This window comes from Primulina tabacum, chromosome 2 (assembly GCF_025594145.1).
Source record: "Primulina tabacum isolate GXHZ01 chromosome 2, ASM2559414v2, whole genome shotgun sequence".
In the NCBI taxonomy this organism is placed as follows: Eukaryota; Viridiplantae; Streptophyta; class Magnoliopsida; order Lamiales; family Gesneriaceae; genus Primulina; species Primulina tabacum.
Window position 1 is genome coordinate 11804642 of NC_134551.1, and position 18622 is coordinate 11823263.

General features: G+C 37.3%; 1 protein-coding gene across 1 annotated transcript in view; it reads left to right on the forward strand.

The window, feature by feature from the left end:
• Positions 1-325: 325 nt before the first annotated feature.
• Positions 326-18622, forward strand: part of LOC142537511 (uncharacterized) — a 49282-nt gene continuing 30985 nt past the window's right edge. The window contains exon 1 of the mRNA XM_075643022.1: positions 326-582. Coding sequence (XP_075499137.1) covers positions 326-582 — 257 coding nt within the window. The remainder of the gene's footprint in view (positions 583-18622) is intronic.

Below are 18622 nucleotides of genomic sequence, written 5' to 3' on the forward strand. Positions count from 1 at the left end.
GTACTTTTTAAGAAAACGAGTAGTGGACGTTTCAGTTGGTATCAAAGTAATGTTTCTGCTAAGGGTTGTGCCACCATCAGTGCCGAGAAGCTCAGTCTTCAAGCCTCAAATTTGTAAGTTTATATGCTTTATATGATTTATATGGTGATACTTGAATGATTATATGAATTATGTGTTTACGTCGTCACATGTTTAATAGCTTTATGAGAATATATGTTTTATATGCTTAAAATTGCTAAAATGGGTTAGTATATGTTGCATGATTAGAAAAATTATATTTAAATGCATGTTGGTTACGTTTAGAATTAGGAAACCTTCAGATATAATGTCTCCTAGACGCGCATCTAGTAGTGATAGGCAGAAGAAGAATGTTGAGGATCGTCATGTTAATGCACCCCCACCTCCTAATGGGGATGCTGCTACGCGTGCAATAGAGGGTATGGCTTGTTTATTTGAGCAGCAGTTTCAGCAGGCTCCTAGGCCACAACACAATATCTATTATCAGTTCCCAAGGCTAGGGCCGAAGGAATTTTCTGGCACCACCGACCCATTTGCTGCTGGACTTGGATTCGAGCACTTGAGGTGCACTTTCACTACTTGAATATGGGAGATGTTGACCGCGTGAGGTGTGCTACATATATGTTTAGGATGATGCTTCTTTATGGTGGTAAAGAGCTGAGCAAGGTATTAATCTCGCTACTCTTACATAAGCTCGATTCAAGGAGATTTTCTATGAGAAATACTTCACTGCCGACGTCCGAGGACGATTGAAGAGGGAATTTATGACTCTCCGTCATGGAAATACTTTTGTGCCTGAGTTTGTGAGGTAGTTCAATAGGGGCTGTCACTTTGTGCCCCTCATTGCTAGGGATGCTGAGGAGAAATTTAGACACTTTTGGATGGTCTACGACCTACTATACGTCGTGATGTGATGATGATGTGTCCCTTGGATTATGCTGCTGCTACTACCTATGCATTTCAAGGCGAGCAATCTTTGAAAGACATTGACTTTCGAGATGCAACGCAAAAGACAGCAACACCAGCAGAATTTTCAGCCAAGTAAAAAGCCATACACGGGACCTCCTAGACCTCAAGGGCCACAAAAGCCCCAAGGTCAAGTAAAGAAGCCAGGACCACCAAATCCACCACAACTTGGAGCACCGAAACCTGCAGAGGGACCACTGTGCAAGAAGTGCAATCGCTTACATTATGGGCAATGCATGTGGGGAACTTTTAAGTGCTTTATATGCAAGGAGGAAGGGCATAAGGCTGTTGATGCCCAAAGAAGAAAGCACCTACTGTGGGAAGAGCTTATGTTATGCGTGTCGAGGAGGCTGAAGAGGAGGCAGACACGACCCTTATCACTGGTAACCTAGTCATTTAACATTTATAAATTGCCTTTATTGCATGAAATGATAAATTGGTTATTAGAATTGATTTGGGATTATAGATAACCTAGAGAAAATTAGGTTGTATGCTCTACCTTAGTTGGAATTAAAGGATGAAATTGGAAATTGTAGAAATTGGATTTGATTTTGTGCCTTAATTTATGAAAAGGATGCAATAATTCCAAATTAAAATTTTATGGCCAAAAAATTGAGAAAAATCATAACCAAGGCATGATTAGGAAGTTTCGAAACTTTTTAGGGACTATTGTGCAATTACCACAAATTTTGGGTCAAATATGAATTCTAGAAAATTCAGGGACAAAATGCAAATTTTCGAAAATATAAGGACCGAAATTCAATTAACCGAAATCTAGGGGCTTAATTGTGATTTTCGAAATTTTAAGGACCAAAATGAAATTTCAAAAAAATTCAGGGACCTAAATGTAATTTTCGATAATATAAGGACCAAAAGTGTAATTTTCGAAATTTAAGGGACCAAAATTATAAATTCCAAAAATTTTAAGGGTCAATTTGCAATTTTAGGAAAAAATGGGAAATTAATGATACAAATTCCTTAAGTTTCAACACGAATAATCTAAAAACGTTTTCGCCGCAGGGAGGATATTCATTCTAGGTGTAGCTACCTATGCACTGCTAGATTCGGGAACTACACACTCTTTCATATCCGAGACTTTCATTAAGCAACTGAATATTACACTTGAGGATATGGGATTGGATTTCAAGGTTTTTATTCCTTCCGGTGACCAAATGATCACGTATACTATTATGAAGAATCTGGAACTTCGTTTATGCAAAGATGTGGTTCGGACAGATCTTATCGTACTCGCTATGCCTGAATTTGACATCATACTTGGGATGAACTGGTTACTCAGCGAATGGAGCTTCGATAGATTTTCGTGAGAGATCAGTGTCTATTCGACTTCCTAATGGGAAATCTTTTGTCTTTGAGGCGGCGAGGAACAAGCAAATGTCGCACATTATCTCTTGTCTATGTGCGAGGAAACTTATAAGACGAGGATTCCAAGATTTTCTAGCATGTGTCACTACAGCACATGCTCCTATCAGTCAGAAGTTAGAGGATGTTGATATTGTCAGAGACTTTCCTAATGTCTTTCCTGATGACGTTTCTGGCATTCCACCTGACCGTGAGGTGGAATTTTCTATTGAATTGATGCCGAGCACTGTACCTATTTCTAAAGCACCTTATCGTCTAGCACCCGCTGAAATGAAAGAATTAAAATATCAAATCCAAGTATTGCTAGACAAGGGTTTTATTCGCCCTAGTTACTCTTCATGGGGCGCACAAGTATTATTTGTGAAGAAGAAGGATGGTAGTATGCGACTCTTTATTGATTATCGAGAGCTGATAGAGTCACTATCAAGAACAAGTATCCTCTGCCGAGAATTGAAGATTTATTTGATCAGTTGCAAGGAGTCTGATGTTCATAAGACAGCGTTTAGGACTAGATATGGGCACTATGATTTTATGGTCATGCAATTTGGGTTGACCAATGCGCTAGCGATCTTCATGGATCTCATGAATCGCGTATTTCAGTCGTATCTAGATCAGTTTGTTTTAGTCTTCATCGATGACATTTTGATCTATTCGAAGATTAAAAAGGAGCATAGTCGGCATTTAAGGACAGCACTGCAAGTACTGCAACATAGGAAGTTGTTTGCAAAATTCAGCAAGTGTGAGTTTTGGCTTGATAGAGTGTCGTTCTTAGGCCATATCATTTCTAGAGATGGAGTCGAGGTTGATCCAATTAAAGTGGAGGCAGTGAAAGAATGGCCAGTACCGAAGAGTGTAACCGAGATCCGAACTTTCTTGAGATTAGCTGGATATTATCGAAAGTTCATTCAGGGATTCTCATCTATTGCGGTACCCATGACCGCCTTGACAAAGAAAAATGCAAAGTTTGTTTGGGGATCCGAGTTCCAAGACAGTTTTGAAAAGTTGAGGCAAGCCTTGATTTCATCGCCAGTGTTATCTATGCCATCGAGGCAAGGAGCGTATGTTATTTATACCGACACTTCTAAAATTGGTTTGGGAACAGTTCTGATGCAAAATGACCGAGTTATAGCCTATGCGTCGAGACAGTAGAAAGTTCACGAGAAAAACAACCCCACTCATGATCTTGAGCTTGCAGTGATAGTATTTGTATTAAAGATTTGGAGACATTACTTATTTGGGGAAAGTACAAGATTTTCACCGATCATAAAAGTTTGAAATATTTCTTCACCCAAAAAGAATTGAATGTGAGACAGCGACGATGGCTTGAATTGGTGAAAGACTACAATTTTGAGATTAGCTATCATCCGGCAAAAGCTAATGTAGTGGCAGACGCATTGAGTCGAAAGGCAGCAGTTATTACTCAATTATCACTTCAGAGATCTTTGCAGCCCGAGATTCAGCAGTTTGAGCTTACAGTATATGCTAGGGGCGAGGCCCCTAATCTTGACACACTGACATTACAGTCGACTTTGAGAGATGAATCCGTGAGGGACAGTCTACTGATGAGCAATTACAAAAGTGGAGATTGAGAGATGAAGCTATGGGCCGAAAGTGGTATCTGAGGTGGATGGTATAGTTCGTTATCGAGATCGTTTATGGGTTCCTAGTGACGACTCTTTGAGAGAGCTCATTATGAAGGAAACTCATGACACACCATATTCTATTCATCCTGGAAGCACGAAGATATACAAAGATATGCAGCTGTTATATTGGTGGCCAGGCATGAAGAGAGATATCCCGCAATTTGTATCCGAGTGTTTGACATGTCAGCAAGTAAAAGCAGAGCATCAGAGGCCAGCGGGAAAGCTTAAGCCACTTCCTATTCCCGAGTTGAAATGGGAAAATATCACTATGAACTTTGTTGTGGGATTGCCGAGGACTATTAAAGGGTTTAATGTAAGATGGGTGATAGTTGATCGTCTTACGAAATCAGCGCATTTTCTACCTATCAAGAGGACATTCACCATGACACAGTATGCTGAGAGATAGTTCGTCTACATGGGATTCCTGTATCTATTGTTTCTGAAAGAGATCCGAGATTTACGTCATCTTTCTGGAAGATTATGCATGCATCAATGGGGACCAAATTGTTATTCAGTACAATGTTCCATCTTCAAACCGATGGTCAGTCAGAGAGATTCAAATTTTGGAAGACCTACTTCGAGCTTGTGTTATTGATTTTCAAGGAAGTTGAGAACCAAAATTACCTGTAATGGAGTTCACCTACAATAATAGCTAACAATTATCTATAGGGATGACTTCTTATGAGGCACTATATGGGAGGAAATGTAGATCACTTGTTCATTGGGACGAGGTTGGTGAAAGAGGAGAGTTTAGGTCCGGACTTGATCAAGCAAACAGCAGAGCTAGTAGTCAAAATTCGAGATAGAATGAAGACTGCACAAAACTGACAGAAAAGTTATGCCGACAAGAGAGGAAGAGACCTAGCGTTTGCAGTGTGAGACCACGTATTTGTGAAATAGCACCTATGAAGGGTGTTATGCGATTTGGCAAGAAAGACAAACTTAGTCCATGATTTATAGGCCTGTTTGAGATTTTGGAGAGGATTGGAACACTAGCATATAGGGTGGCACTGCCACCGATGCTATTTGGAGTACACAATGTGTTTCATATCTCGAAACTGCGAAAGTACATGTCAAACCATTCACAAGTTCTAAATCATGAACCTCTGCAATTGACTCCAAATATGACTTATGAAGAAAGGCCTATACAAATCTTGGGTAGGCAAGAAAGAAGACTCCGAAATAAAGTCATTCCAATAGTCAAGGTCAAGTGGCTGAATCAATCGGAGGGAGAAGCTACTTGGGAAACCGAGAGGGACTTGAGAAGTCGCTATCCGGAGCTATTTGATAAGTTCTAATTTCGAGGAAGAAATTTTATATAAGGGAGGAAGGAATTGTAAGGTCCAAAATAAAGACCACGTACTCCAACTGCATGCAAATATAGGAAAAATGAAAAATATCTAATTAAATGATTTTAATAGCTAAATTGATTATGTTTATATTTTTAGATTATTTTAAAGTAGTTTTCTACTTAAATGCATAAAACTGTATTTTTAAAGGTTATTCGAGTTGCGATCGAATAACGGAGATCGAGAGCTGCAAAATGGAAAATAATTTTATTAAATAATCGTTATTAATTATTTAAAATAAGGTTGATGCTTTTTATTATTTTTGCAAATAAGGACTTTTGAGGTGATTTTATACGCCGAAACGTAAAGTTTATCGGCATTCGATTTTCAACAAAAATACGAACGTTGTGACAATTCGGCTAATAATATCAAGAACTTTCCTAAACAAAATAATTTCTAAAAGCACTATTGGTCTTACTGGGCCTATTATGTCATACTAATGGGCCCAATCTTGTACACTAATTATTTTACCAAATATTAAAGCCAAAACCCAACCCTTTTCTTTATATATTACACGCCCCCACCCATATATCATTCACAAGACTCCTAGCAGCATACAACTCACGGCACACACAAAAACTAGCAAGCAAAAGCTTCGAGTTTTTAAGGGAATTCAGCCAAGGTTTTCTCGTCGCCGTTCATCGCATCGTCAATGGATTTTCGTGCGTTAAATATGCAAAGGCATGCCATATTTCTTCCTTTACTCATCTTTCACATCATAATATGTATGTAAATATGATATTTATGAAAAACAAGTTACCTCTTTTATTTATTTTGTTTTTCTGCAAAAACATGGGTTTTAAAGCATGATATTTGATCCAAAAACATGGTTTATGTCTACATGAAGGGGCTACCATGATTAGGGATCTAAATGGAAACGTTTTACATGATTTAAGGAGGCCTAGGATACACGTAATAAGCTGCACCCAAATTTGAATAAGCTGGAACCGAAATTTTCACGTGTTTGATCAAGGCTCAGTTTTGAAGGTGTAACCATGCATGGCTTGGCTTTGGCTCGACCAGGGCTGGGTTGGGACATGGTTGGGTCAGGAGAGGAGTCCGAGCCACGCTAGAGCTCGAACTAGATGGCTAGGGAAGGCTCCTAGCGAGCAAAGACTCTTCCCCAAGCCACCCGAGAGGAGCAGCAGGACGAGAGAGCTCGCGGCTGGGGCCAGGGGTCCAGGCTAGGTTGGTTAGGGTCTTGAGAGGGTTCACGAGGGGCTGGGCTTGGGGTTGGCTCGAGGGCAAGGGTCCTAAGCGAGTTGCAAGAGTCCTAGTGCAGGAGGGAGTCTCGGCCGCTGCACTTGCTGATGGTGTAGGGGCTTCGGGCGATTTAGGGTCAAGTCCTAATGGTTCTAAGGGTCCAGTAGTGTCCATAAAGGTTCTAGTCAGGAGTTGTCTTGGGGTGGCTCGAGCATGGCTCGAAGAAATTGCATGATGGCTCGAGGGTTTGTTGTTAAGGGTTCGAACTTAGGGTTAATTGTCTAAGGGTTTGAAACGTGGGTTAACGGGGGTCAAATCTTAGTTCACGAGGGTTAAATAAATATAAAAAGACCATGTTTTAAATTTGAAAATTTTATATTAAAGTTTGAATTTAATTCGGGATTAAAACACATTAAAAATTTATAATTAAAGAATAAATAAAAATCCATCTATTTAAGCTAAATAAAAATATGAAAAATTTAATTTAAGCTTAAATAATTAAATGAGATGGTCTAGAGTCAACGGAAATAAGAAAAAGTCAAAATCGTGAAATTTTACGTCTAGGGATAAAACGGTAATTTTACACCTGAAAAATAGTAAACGTCATGGCAGTGTCCTGAATGCTACAAAATATGTTAATATGATTATTTTAAATGTTTATGAAATTTTATGATGAAACGTCAACGCTAAAAGATATGTTGCATGCTTGGTTTAAAAGAAAACCGATATATGCATGTTAAATTTTATAAAGCGATGAGAATACGAAATGTTGAAGGAAGTGAAGTAATTGTGACTAATACGATGATACGTAAGGTCAATGCTCAGTTGACGGGTGAGAGTGTGTAGGACTGAGCGCTTGTCGCTTTACCAAAAGCTATAGCTAGTAGTAATGGTGTAACTCAAATCTTTTAAACTGCACAACAGCTCAAGCACCACGGTTCGATCGCTCTACCAAGCACGGACAATTATTGCACCCAACAATCTCCCTCCCAATAATTGAACTCCTTGCAATCAATGGAAATCGAACCCGTGACCTTGGCTCTGATACCAATTGGAGGACCGAGTGCTTACCACTTTACTAAAAGCTATAGCTAGTGATAATGGTGCAACTAAAATCTTTTAAACCGCACAGCAGCTCAAGCACCACGGTTCGATCGGTCTATCAAGCAAGGACAATTATTGCATCCAATAGAGTGTCGCTGATGTCTCCGCCGCCGAGTACTATGGTTACATGTAGATGGATCCATCGAGCCCCTAATAAGAAAGTCGCAATTAACGATCTGAATTCAACGAAAAATGAATACGTATATGTATATGATAAATATGAATATGTTTTTGATGATATGAAAAGTGTTTATGTTTATGCATGATTATGAAAATGTTATTTTATGTAAAAGTATTTTCATTGTTGCATGTGATCTGTATACGTATTATTTGTTATTAAGAATATGGTTTGCTGAGTCTTTAGACTCACTAGATGTGATTGATGCAGCTGAATATGATAATAATGATAATGAAGGTCTTGATGGTTGATCTTGGTGGGCTGAAGGTGCACATAACCCGAGGACCAGCGCTTGTTCTTCCGCACTTATGACTTGTGATTATGATTTAGGATTAAAAGTTTATGTTAAAGATATTTTTATGACTTTTATTATGCTTTTGAGTGGTTTTTGAGAGGTTGTTAGATTTAGCAATATTGCTAAGTTATGAGTTGCAAATGTTTGACGATTTGATGTTTTGAATTATTTCCTTTGGATTTTTAATTATGGTTGGATGCTTTATTTTTAAAATGGTGCAAAATATTTTAAGTTTATTTATTCCAATTCGGCCAAGGTCATTGAGAGATTTATAAAAAAAAATTCTAGTACTTTTTAAGAAAATGAGTAGTGGACGTTTCATGAGTATTTGTTTCATGTATTAAAAGAAACTCGATTCTTTCTGGATAAATTGCTTGAGCAACTTCTCCAAATATTAGGCTATTTCAATAAACTCATTTCTAATAAACACTTCTGAGTGACGTGTATTAGGTAGAGCATATGAAACTTAATAGCTAATAGAATATGGTCTATTACCATATTTCATCATCCTTTTTCTTTGAAATTTTGATGCAATGTGAAAGCTCGACTGAAATCTCAATCTACCAGATTGTAGACAATTTTTGGGTAATTACTCCTACAATTTTACATGTATATAGATTTCCTAAGATTGTTCCTAGTATTTTGAATCTTTAAGATTATTCATTCATTTATCGCATTTAGCAATATCAATGGGTGAATCTATTCCTTATTTAAAAAATAGGTTTTATCATAAGCTAGATCATTTTGATATTAATCTAGTACATGGTTCGTGCTATTTCTATCTTGAGTTTTTCAATTCATCCTTAATTTCTTCACAATGAGTTCATTGTATTTTCATCTCGTTTCCTTAAGCTCCATTGTGCCATTTCCCTTCTAGAGACCTTATAGATTAGATTATGCTTTTTGTTTCTTAGACCAAGATTTCTTCCCTCATAATATTTTGGACCATATTATGAGATATTGTTGTCTGACTAAAGAAACCAGACAAATCTTCATGTAAAAAATCTCTTTGTAACCGGTCTCATCAGCCCAGGCGAGCTCATCTTTTTATTGCTTGAGCAAGGCGGCAGCAAGGGCCCCCAAGTTTTATGAAATACCAGATGCTCTTCGTTTCAAAACACCTCATCTGCAATCAGATTCTAATTCTGATCCATCAGATTCTTCATGATTCAAGATTTTTTCTTCTTTATATATATTCTAATTTGAAGGAATCTCTTAAAAATGGTATTCTTGAACTAGATCTTGGTAGTAATCACTTCTTCAATATCTGAAGTTGGTTTGAAGCATTTTACTCCTTTTCTATCATTTTCTAGACAGTTGATCGAAATATGACATCTTGCTTCGCATGTCCAGTAATTACAATCTTTAAAATTTTCACTAGCTCGGGTTTGAGCTCTTCTGAAAGTTTTCTTTGTTGGTATTCGTCTCGTGCTTAGAGATGAATTCGATTGTTGGGATGACATCCTAATTCTTGATGATCTACTTCTTTGCCCAGAATTTTAAGATCCGGTTTTTTTCTAGACCATATTGGTCTTAATTTCCATGAACTACTTCTACTTTTGGCATAAGAATGATAGGTGAAGCTCTTCATTTTCTTCCTTTGTGGCTTAGTTCCAATGATTGTTGGAAGATTATTTTTTTTATAACATAAAGGATTATATTTATTAATATCCCTTAGTCGTTTGTAATTCTTTTGTAATGTTTTCATATGACACAATTTTGTCAATTTTACTTAAACAAAAGAGCCCTCCAGTGCCAAAATATATGGATTGTCAGGGATGTATTCCCTATTTACCATTTCTCTCATGGGACTTTCATTTTGGCGAAAAAGAGTGGCATTGTTATATTTTCTTAAACCCCTTAATTTTATCTATATTTAGTGAATAACATAATATATCCATACACTAAGCAGATGTCATATAATTCAAGACTATACAAAGCTTGAATATATTTCTTTTTCTTCTCTCCATCTTTACTGTTAAAATATCTACTCCTATAAATTGTGTTTTAAATAGGGTAGTCATTCTTATCTCACTAAGAGATTCTGCGGCTAGGACTGATTCTTTGATCTCTGTCGAATTCATGTTCCATGCGATTTTAACTGATCCCATCATATTCATTTCTAAAAGTTCAATGAATCTTTTTTGTGGTGATCAAGTGTTTATGCTGCAATTCTCATAGCAGATGTCCAGTTATCTATGAGACTTTCTCTGTTATTTATGTATAGAACATCAAGGTTAAGCATAAGAATAACACCATAAGGATGTATTGGTTATAAAATAGTATTCTCATAGGGTGTTTGGTGTAACAGAATTTGATTTCCCTTTGACCTTGTTACCGCTGAGTGTGCTTCTCTACCTACTTGAAAATTTGTTTGGAGTCCTCTCATATTGTATTAAGGGATCCCACACTTCTCATGGTGGTTCATGGGAAGATGACCAAGTTATTGAGAAATGTTCTTCTCTATTATGTTCATCTTCAGATATACGACCTTAAGATTTGAAAAAGACTATGTAAGGTCTTGAAGATCTTCTAGACTAATCATCTCTATATTTATCAAATTAATTTTTTTTTTAAGACATTTTTAGTTAGATAGATCATTTTTCTTCATCGATTAAAGATTTTGGTATTACCTTGGTCGTCTCTCTTTGGTGTAGTAAGGATTCAATACTAAATGATAGTGGTAACCTTCTTCCGATATCTTTTTACTAAAACTTGGTTGATATTCTAGAGTTTGGATTCTTGTTTGAATATCATTTAATATTCAAAGAAATTTCTTCTTGTTTTTCAAGGATTTCTTCAATTTTACGTGGTAGATAGTATAGTTAATTGTAATAATTTTGTACCATCTTTTGGATCTCTCTAAGATTTTCGGAAAGTTTTGAGGAATCCAAGACTATTTCTAAGAACATATTACTTTGAATCATAAGTTTACCTTATGATTCTGATATTTTCTTTTTGATCCTGATGTATAACATTGTTTACATCTTGTAAATATTCAAATGTATTGGAATAAGTCATTAAAATAATTAATCTAGAACATATGTTTGGATCAGTAATTTTTTTAGAAAAATCTACTTCTCGAGCATTTAATTACATAATTTTATATGTTTGAAATAATTTTATGTCATCTCTGAAACCATCTATGGACTAGTTATAAAATCAATGATAATTTTTATCTGTAAGGCCCGAGAATTTAATTACCGTAATCTGAAATGATTTGGGTATATTTACCGTAATTTGAGATTAATCTGGGATGATTTCTTGATTAATTGAGATGATTATAAACAGAACGGATTAGACCGGAAAAATAAGGGAGAAAAGATGTAAATACATGTGCAAGGAGGTGTGCTTGCGCACATGCACGATAAGATGCGCGAGTCATGCGCGAAGTGGGCAGAAGACCCCGCGCATATGCACGGCGTGAGGACGCGCATATGCGCGAGGTGTCCAGTAGCCTAGTGGAGTGCTCGGCGCATATGCGCGACATGAACGGCGCATATGCGCGAGAAGGGCAGAAAGGTTCGCACACATGCGCGGCAGAAGGCGCGCATATGCGCGAGTAAGGGGAGGAACGAGACAATAGGTCTCGCGCATATGCGCGACTTATGTGCGCGCATATGCGCGAGTAGTCCAGTAGCTGGATAAGGCTTCCGGCGCATATGCACGGACTTTGAGCGCGCATATGCGCGAGTCATGCAGAACGGAAAGATGCCACTTGCCCTGATGCATGCGCGAGATATATATATATATGTATATACATTCAAATGTGAATTATCAGAATTGAAAAAGGAAAACCGAGGGAAGCTTCGGGTGAAATTTAAGTTGCGAGCAATCCGTCCGTCTGAATTGTAATACGACTTCAGTACTGTGTTCCTATCAACGCAGGCTACAACTGGACGTAAGTTTTGTTACGTTGTGACATATTCTGAAATTATGACGTTGTCAGAATTGAATGAAATTCATATATGATGTTCTTGACATGTTAGACATCATAGAATCGAAGTCAGATTAAGAAACGGACTGATTATGGAATTATTATGATTTCCGGAGTCGATTTGATTAAGATTCGATATCAGATTGGTGTTGTTAGTGAAATTATGAATTGCACCGATATTGATTATGAGTTCTGGTATTATATCTGTAGTGTTGGAATGGACGGGGTTATTGAGACTGTATTTTTATGCCGTCAAAACATCAGTAAATTGATATTGATCAGATTCGGTATTGATTGAGATGGTATTGTGATACCATATGTCGATTGGCATTGATCAGATTATGTTTTGATTTGAGTATTGATCAGAACAGGTGTTGAATTGAGTTATATACTGATATTGTGTCTGTTCGGTATTGTTATTACCAGATTGAGAATGGACAGAATTGAATGCAGGACTTCGTCTTCGTCAGAGCGAGAAGAGAAAGGTAAAAATTAATGTTGAGTTGGGATTGCACAACTCGAGTGAGGTTTGGCTCGAGTTTCCCTAAATCACATACTTTACCTTATTGTATTGATTTGATTGATGTACTTGTTCTCTTGATTTATAGACAGCAGGTATTAGACGAGTAATCTTGTGACAGAAGTGCCCGATAGTGGTGGGATCGCCACGGGCACATTGCACGATGTCACAAGATAGTGTATTGGCGATAGTGCCAAAGTCTGTCACCGGATGTTTGGCTATCGATGTGGATAGAATTATAACTTCTTCTATTACTGATGATCGATATTATATCGATGTGGATAGAATTGGACCTTCTTCTTCTATTACTGGTGATCGGTACCGTATCGATGTGGATAGAATCATAACTTCTTCTATTACTGGTGATCGATATTATATCGATGTGGATAGAATCGGAGTTCTTTCTATTACTGGTGATCGATACTATACCGATGTGGATAGAATACGAGCTTCTTCTATTACTGGTGATCGATACCATATCGATGTGGATAGAATTGGTATTTCTTCTATTACTGGTGATCGATACCCTATCGACGTGGATAGAACTGGAGTCTTTTCTATTACTGTTGGTCGATATGGGAATGCTAACTTCTGGAAACAGGGATCCCTAGACTGGGATTGAGTCTAGTCTTAAATGTGACGTCATGAGTCTAATTGATAGTGTATATTGAGTTATGTTGATTATGTTCCTGAATATGGTACATGATGAGTATGTTCCTAATGATGGTACATGTTTAGAATAGGATTTATTCTTGATATGGATTTATATTCTGAGTTGAATACACGTTAGACATATCTGTTATATGCTTTTATATAGTTTTTATGATTGCATGTATACATGATTTATACTGAGAATGTAATTCTCACCGGAGTTATCCGGCTGTTGTCTTGTTTGTATGTGTGCATGGCAACAGGTGAGATAGGATCAGGGTCAAGAAGAGAAAGAGGCTGGAGTAGATAGCGTGGAGATCCGGGCTTCGAAGCAACTTAGGATTCAGCACTGAGATATAGTTGAACCTAGTTGAATTCTTGTAGATAATACAAGATTGGTATATTTATGTTTAATATGTAATTTGAATTGAATTACATTATGTTTCCGCTTTGTATTTTAAAAAAAAATTAGACCCTGTTTATTATAATTGTTTGAATTATTCCTAAAGACGATTAAGGAATGAATTAGCGTCCGGGTCCCCACATTATCACGTTGTCAAAATTGGAGAATTCAAATTAAATTTTTATATTATACAGAATAAATCTTAAATTGAAATTTCAATGGGTGATTTTATCTGATTTTGAGGCCGATAAAGTATTCCTTTTTCCCAACAAAACATAAGCCCTAGCCTTATGAGCCCCAAAATCGAGCGGCCCTCCTTCCTATACCATACCAAGCCTATTTCCTCTCACCTAGGGCCACAAGACCACCCTTCTAGGACTCCTGGACGTGTCCCCAACAGCAACTGGTGGCCGCGCCCTCCTAGGAAGCCAAACACAAACCCTAGGACTTTAGAATCCCAAATTTTCGTTCATCCTCTTGTCCTCTCCTTTCCAGCCTTTAAACATGCTCCTAAGGACCCTTAAACATGTTGAAAAACATCCCTCCAAGTACCCCTACCATGGCAGCCCCTTTGTGCATCATTAGGAAGAGTTTTAGAAAATGAAAACACTAGTTTTGTGCACGTATAGCTATAAAAACGAAAATAAAAGAAGTGTATCATGATTTTCATGCAATCTTGTATCAAAACATATAATATGGTGTAAAAAATGAGGGAAGGGAGATTAAGACAGGCCTTTGCATTTATTACGCACAAAAAACGACTTGTCCTGATAGGAACGTTGGCGGAGGGACGAGGGAAGAAGCTTACTGAGTTTTCTTCAAAACTTGCATGGCTTACCTCTCCAAATTTCTTGTGGAGTGTGGTGGTGTTGCTGAAGAAGAGTCCTTGCACTATAGGGTGGGGGGCATGGGTTTATGGTGGGTTGTGGGGAGGGTTTTTGGCTTAATATTTTAATTAAAACTCATGGTGCAGCTTGAGCCCATTAACCTAATATGATAGGCACAATAAGCCCACTAGATAATATTTAAAATATTTTTTCTAGGAAAAGTTGTGAAAATATTAGTCGAGTTCTCGAAAAATTCATATTTTCGTCAAAAATTGAATATCGTTTAAAAATACGACTCGGCATATAAAAATTCCTCGAAAAACCCCATTTTCGAAAATACCATTTAAAATACACCCACATTAAAAAATTAAAAATAATCATTTAATAAAAATATTTTTCCTTATATGGTCTCGGGTCTTCGTTCCTCGATCGCGTCTCGAATAATCTGAAAAACACAGTTTTATGCATTCTAACGAAAAAACCCTATTTTAAACATGTAGCCATGCACCTCATATTAAATTTATGCAATTAAAACTATTTAATTAGTCGTTTTCCATTTTCCCTAAATTTCCATACAGTTGGATTACGTTATCATATTTTATACCTTACAATTCCTTCCTCCCTTGAATGAAATTTCGTCCTCGAAATTAGAACTTATCGAATAACTCTGGGTACCGACTCCTCATGTCCGTCTTGGTTTTCGAAGTAGCTTCTTCCTCCGAGTGGTTAGGCCACTTGACTTTGACCATTTGGATAACTTTGTTTCGGAGTCTCAATTCTTGTCTACTTAGTATTTGTATAGGTCTTTCCTCGTATGCCATATTTGGAGTCAATTGCAGAGGCTCATAATTTAGTACAACTGAAGGGTTCGATATGTACTTTTGCTGCATCGAGATATAGAATACATTGTGTTGGGTGCAATAATTGTTCATGCTTGGTAGAGCGATCGAACCATGATTCTTGAGCTGCTATGCGGTTTAAAAGATTTGAGTTGCACCATTATCACTAGCTATAGCTTTTGGTAAAGCGGTAAGCACTCGGTCCTACAATTGATATCAGAGCAGGTTATTCTAAGAAGAACACTTGAAGAAAACAGTGTTTTAAAATTTGTTACTTTAAAATAATGTTCAAAGCTATTTAAAAGTATTTCATACAATTTTCAAAACTATTGAAAATATTTATATATCGCTCTTTAGCAAAGAGTTAAGAGGATTGATTCTGCCACTAACGTTGTAGCCACTTCTCTAGATTCTTAGCTTCATGGTTTTAATCATCATGCAGCGGACTGAGAATAATCTGCAAAGATGCACAGCTAAATTGCTCGCTGAACAAGATTTCTGTTGGAACACTTCATGTTCGCAGTCTTTATTTTGATGTTAACAAAACTTGTTTATTTATTTCTAATGAGTTTATCTAAGTGCACAGAAACTGTAACTGACCAGGCATCGAACTGATCAGTTACCAAGCTTAAACTGAAGCTATCGAGACGCAAATTGAAAGTGCCAACTGATCGATCGAACTGAACCAGGACAACTGAAGTATCAAGAGCAGTTCAACTGACTATCCAGTTGATAGGTGGTTCAGCATAAGACCTTTCAGAAGCATGGCCAGCTGATGAACTGTTCAACTGATGAAGAGCCCAACTGATAAGTTCAACTGAATCAGTGAAATCAGTTCAGCTGACGCGTCAATTGATTTCACCTCACCATTTCAAAACCAGTTAAACTGACCAGTTCAGAAAATCAGTTAGAAGCGAACCAGTTTGCAGATACGACAAGCTTAATCCAGCTGTGCACAAAGGTACAAAAGCTATTGTATGATCAAGGTACAATAAGAGACGTTGCAGCAGCGCTTAAAGCCAAATGTTCCAGATATCTATTTGGGGGAACAAATTCAAACTGCAACGGATTCATTCAATGAGTCTCACTGTACGTTCAACCAAACTCCTATAAATAGAAGCCGAAGCTCAGTGAAGACGACGATGAGAGTTGACGAGTGAAAAGATAAAATACAGAGAGGGCACGCATATCGCGTATCAGCTTACAAAGAAGCAACCGTCCAGTTGAGGGAACACTCCAAAGTTACATCAACTTAGTTTAGAAGCTTATTTCCCTCAGTGTGTGAGAACACTTCGTATTATTCTCAAAGATCAGTTCTCACACACGCACGCACCACCACTCAAATACAGTCTTGCACAAAGACGTTAAACTTGTGTATGTAGTCTTTCTCACATAGACGTTAAAGAAGTGTTGGCTGGAAGGTGTTGCCTTTAATCTAGTCTAGGAGTTCAGTTAAGCAGTAGTGTAAGTCCTAAGCTAAGTGGGTTTGTACAAAAAGTTGTATAAATCAAATTCTTCTAGTGAATCCTACCCGAGGGGGTAGAAGGGTGACGTAGAAGCAGTTGAAGTCTTCGAACATCCATAAACATATCTTGCATACTTTAACTGTTTACCCTTTTCTTTAAACTGACTTGATCAGTTCGAGTAGCTATCAGTTCAGTTCTCACCATAACTGAACTGATACATGCTAGAACTTATCTCCCCTATATTCAGTTAATCAGTTACACGAGATTAAAAACTCTAACTGATCAGCTTTCTTAACGAAGGATTACTTCGAGTGTTTTCTGCTTGGTTTCAGATCAAACTCGATCTAATTCATCGATGTCGTCATCCTTAGAACACGAGCTATTGCAGCTCATTGATTTATTGTGTTGAAAGCACCTCAAAGGTGTCGAGCACACGATCCATCAATTGGTATCAGAGTGAGCTGTTCTAAGAAGGACATTTGAAAACTGATATTTCTTTAAAATATGTTTTAAAATGCATTTCAAAACCCTCTTATAATGTTATATGTGTTTTTCGTGATGTTGTTGTTGTTTAAGCTGTGTGCAGGATTTTTGAGTTCAACTGACAGCAAGATAGCTAAACAGTACAACTGCCAGCAGAAACTGATGAGTTAAGTGGAGCTTAATCATCATAAGTTCCGCCGCTTCATTTCCATATCAGATCCTAGTAGTTGATCAATGCGGTTCAGCATCAATTGAGTCCAGTTTGCATCAGTTAGACCAGTTAACCAGCACAGATATAAAGTCCAAGGCAATTAGCTGTTCTTATGGAAAAAGAAACTCAAAATCGATGCTGCATTCCAAGCATTCTAGGCAATCAATTGTTGGTACACTCAGTTCTATTTTATATAAACTGACTGATACCTGATGTTATTTGATATTTGCTAGGTGTAGTAGCAATTCCCTTGAATAAGATGGTGTGCTTTATATTAATACAAGGGACGCGTAATGGATTAAGATAACATCATGTGTATCCAGTTATTTTGCATGTAACTAAACTGATTTTTCCAGTTTATATGTTGCCTTAACTGCTTGAGTGTTTATTGCTAAACTTTTTTTTAAAATCGCGCAACGATTATATTTTTGAGGGGGAGTTTTTGATCCAGTTCTTGAGTGGGATCTATTCTTTAAAACTGATTTTAAATTTGCTATCCCTCGAACTGACAAATTGTTTTCAAATCGTTCTATTCAGTTGTTGAGGGGGAGCTTTTCTTTCTGATATCCCTCAAACTGAAAGTTCTTTTATTCGCTTTAATGTTTTTAAGCGTTTTTTATCTCACAAAAGGGGAGAATTATTTACTGTTTAAATTTATTTTAAATCGCTTTAACTGTTCAAGTTTTGTGATCATCAAAAAGGGGGAGATTGTTGTAACATTTCATGTTCGCAATCTTTATTTTGATGTTAACAAAACTTGTTTATTTATTTCTAATGAGTTTACCTAAGTGCGCAGAAACTGAAACTGACCAAGCATCGAACTGATCAGTTACCAAGCTTAAACTGAAGCTATCGAGACGCAAACTGAAAGTGTCATCCGATCGATCGAACTGAACCAGGAAAACTGAAGTATCAAGAGCAATTCAACTGACTATCCAGTTGATAGGTGGTTCAGCAGAAGACCTTCAAAAGCCCGGCCAGCTGATGAACTGTTCAACAGATGAAGAGCTCAACTGATAAGTTCAATTGAATCAGTAAAAATCAGTTCAGATGACGAGTCAACTGATTTCACCTCACCATTTCAAGACCAGTTCAACTGACTAGTTTAGAACATTAGTTAGGAGCGAACCAGTTTGCAGATACGACAAG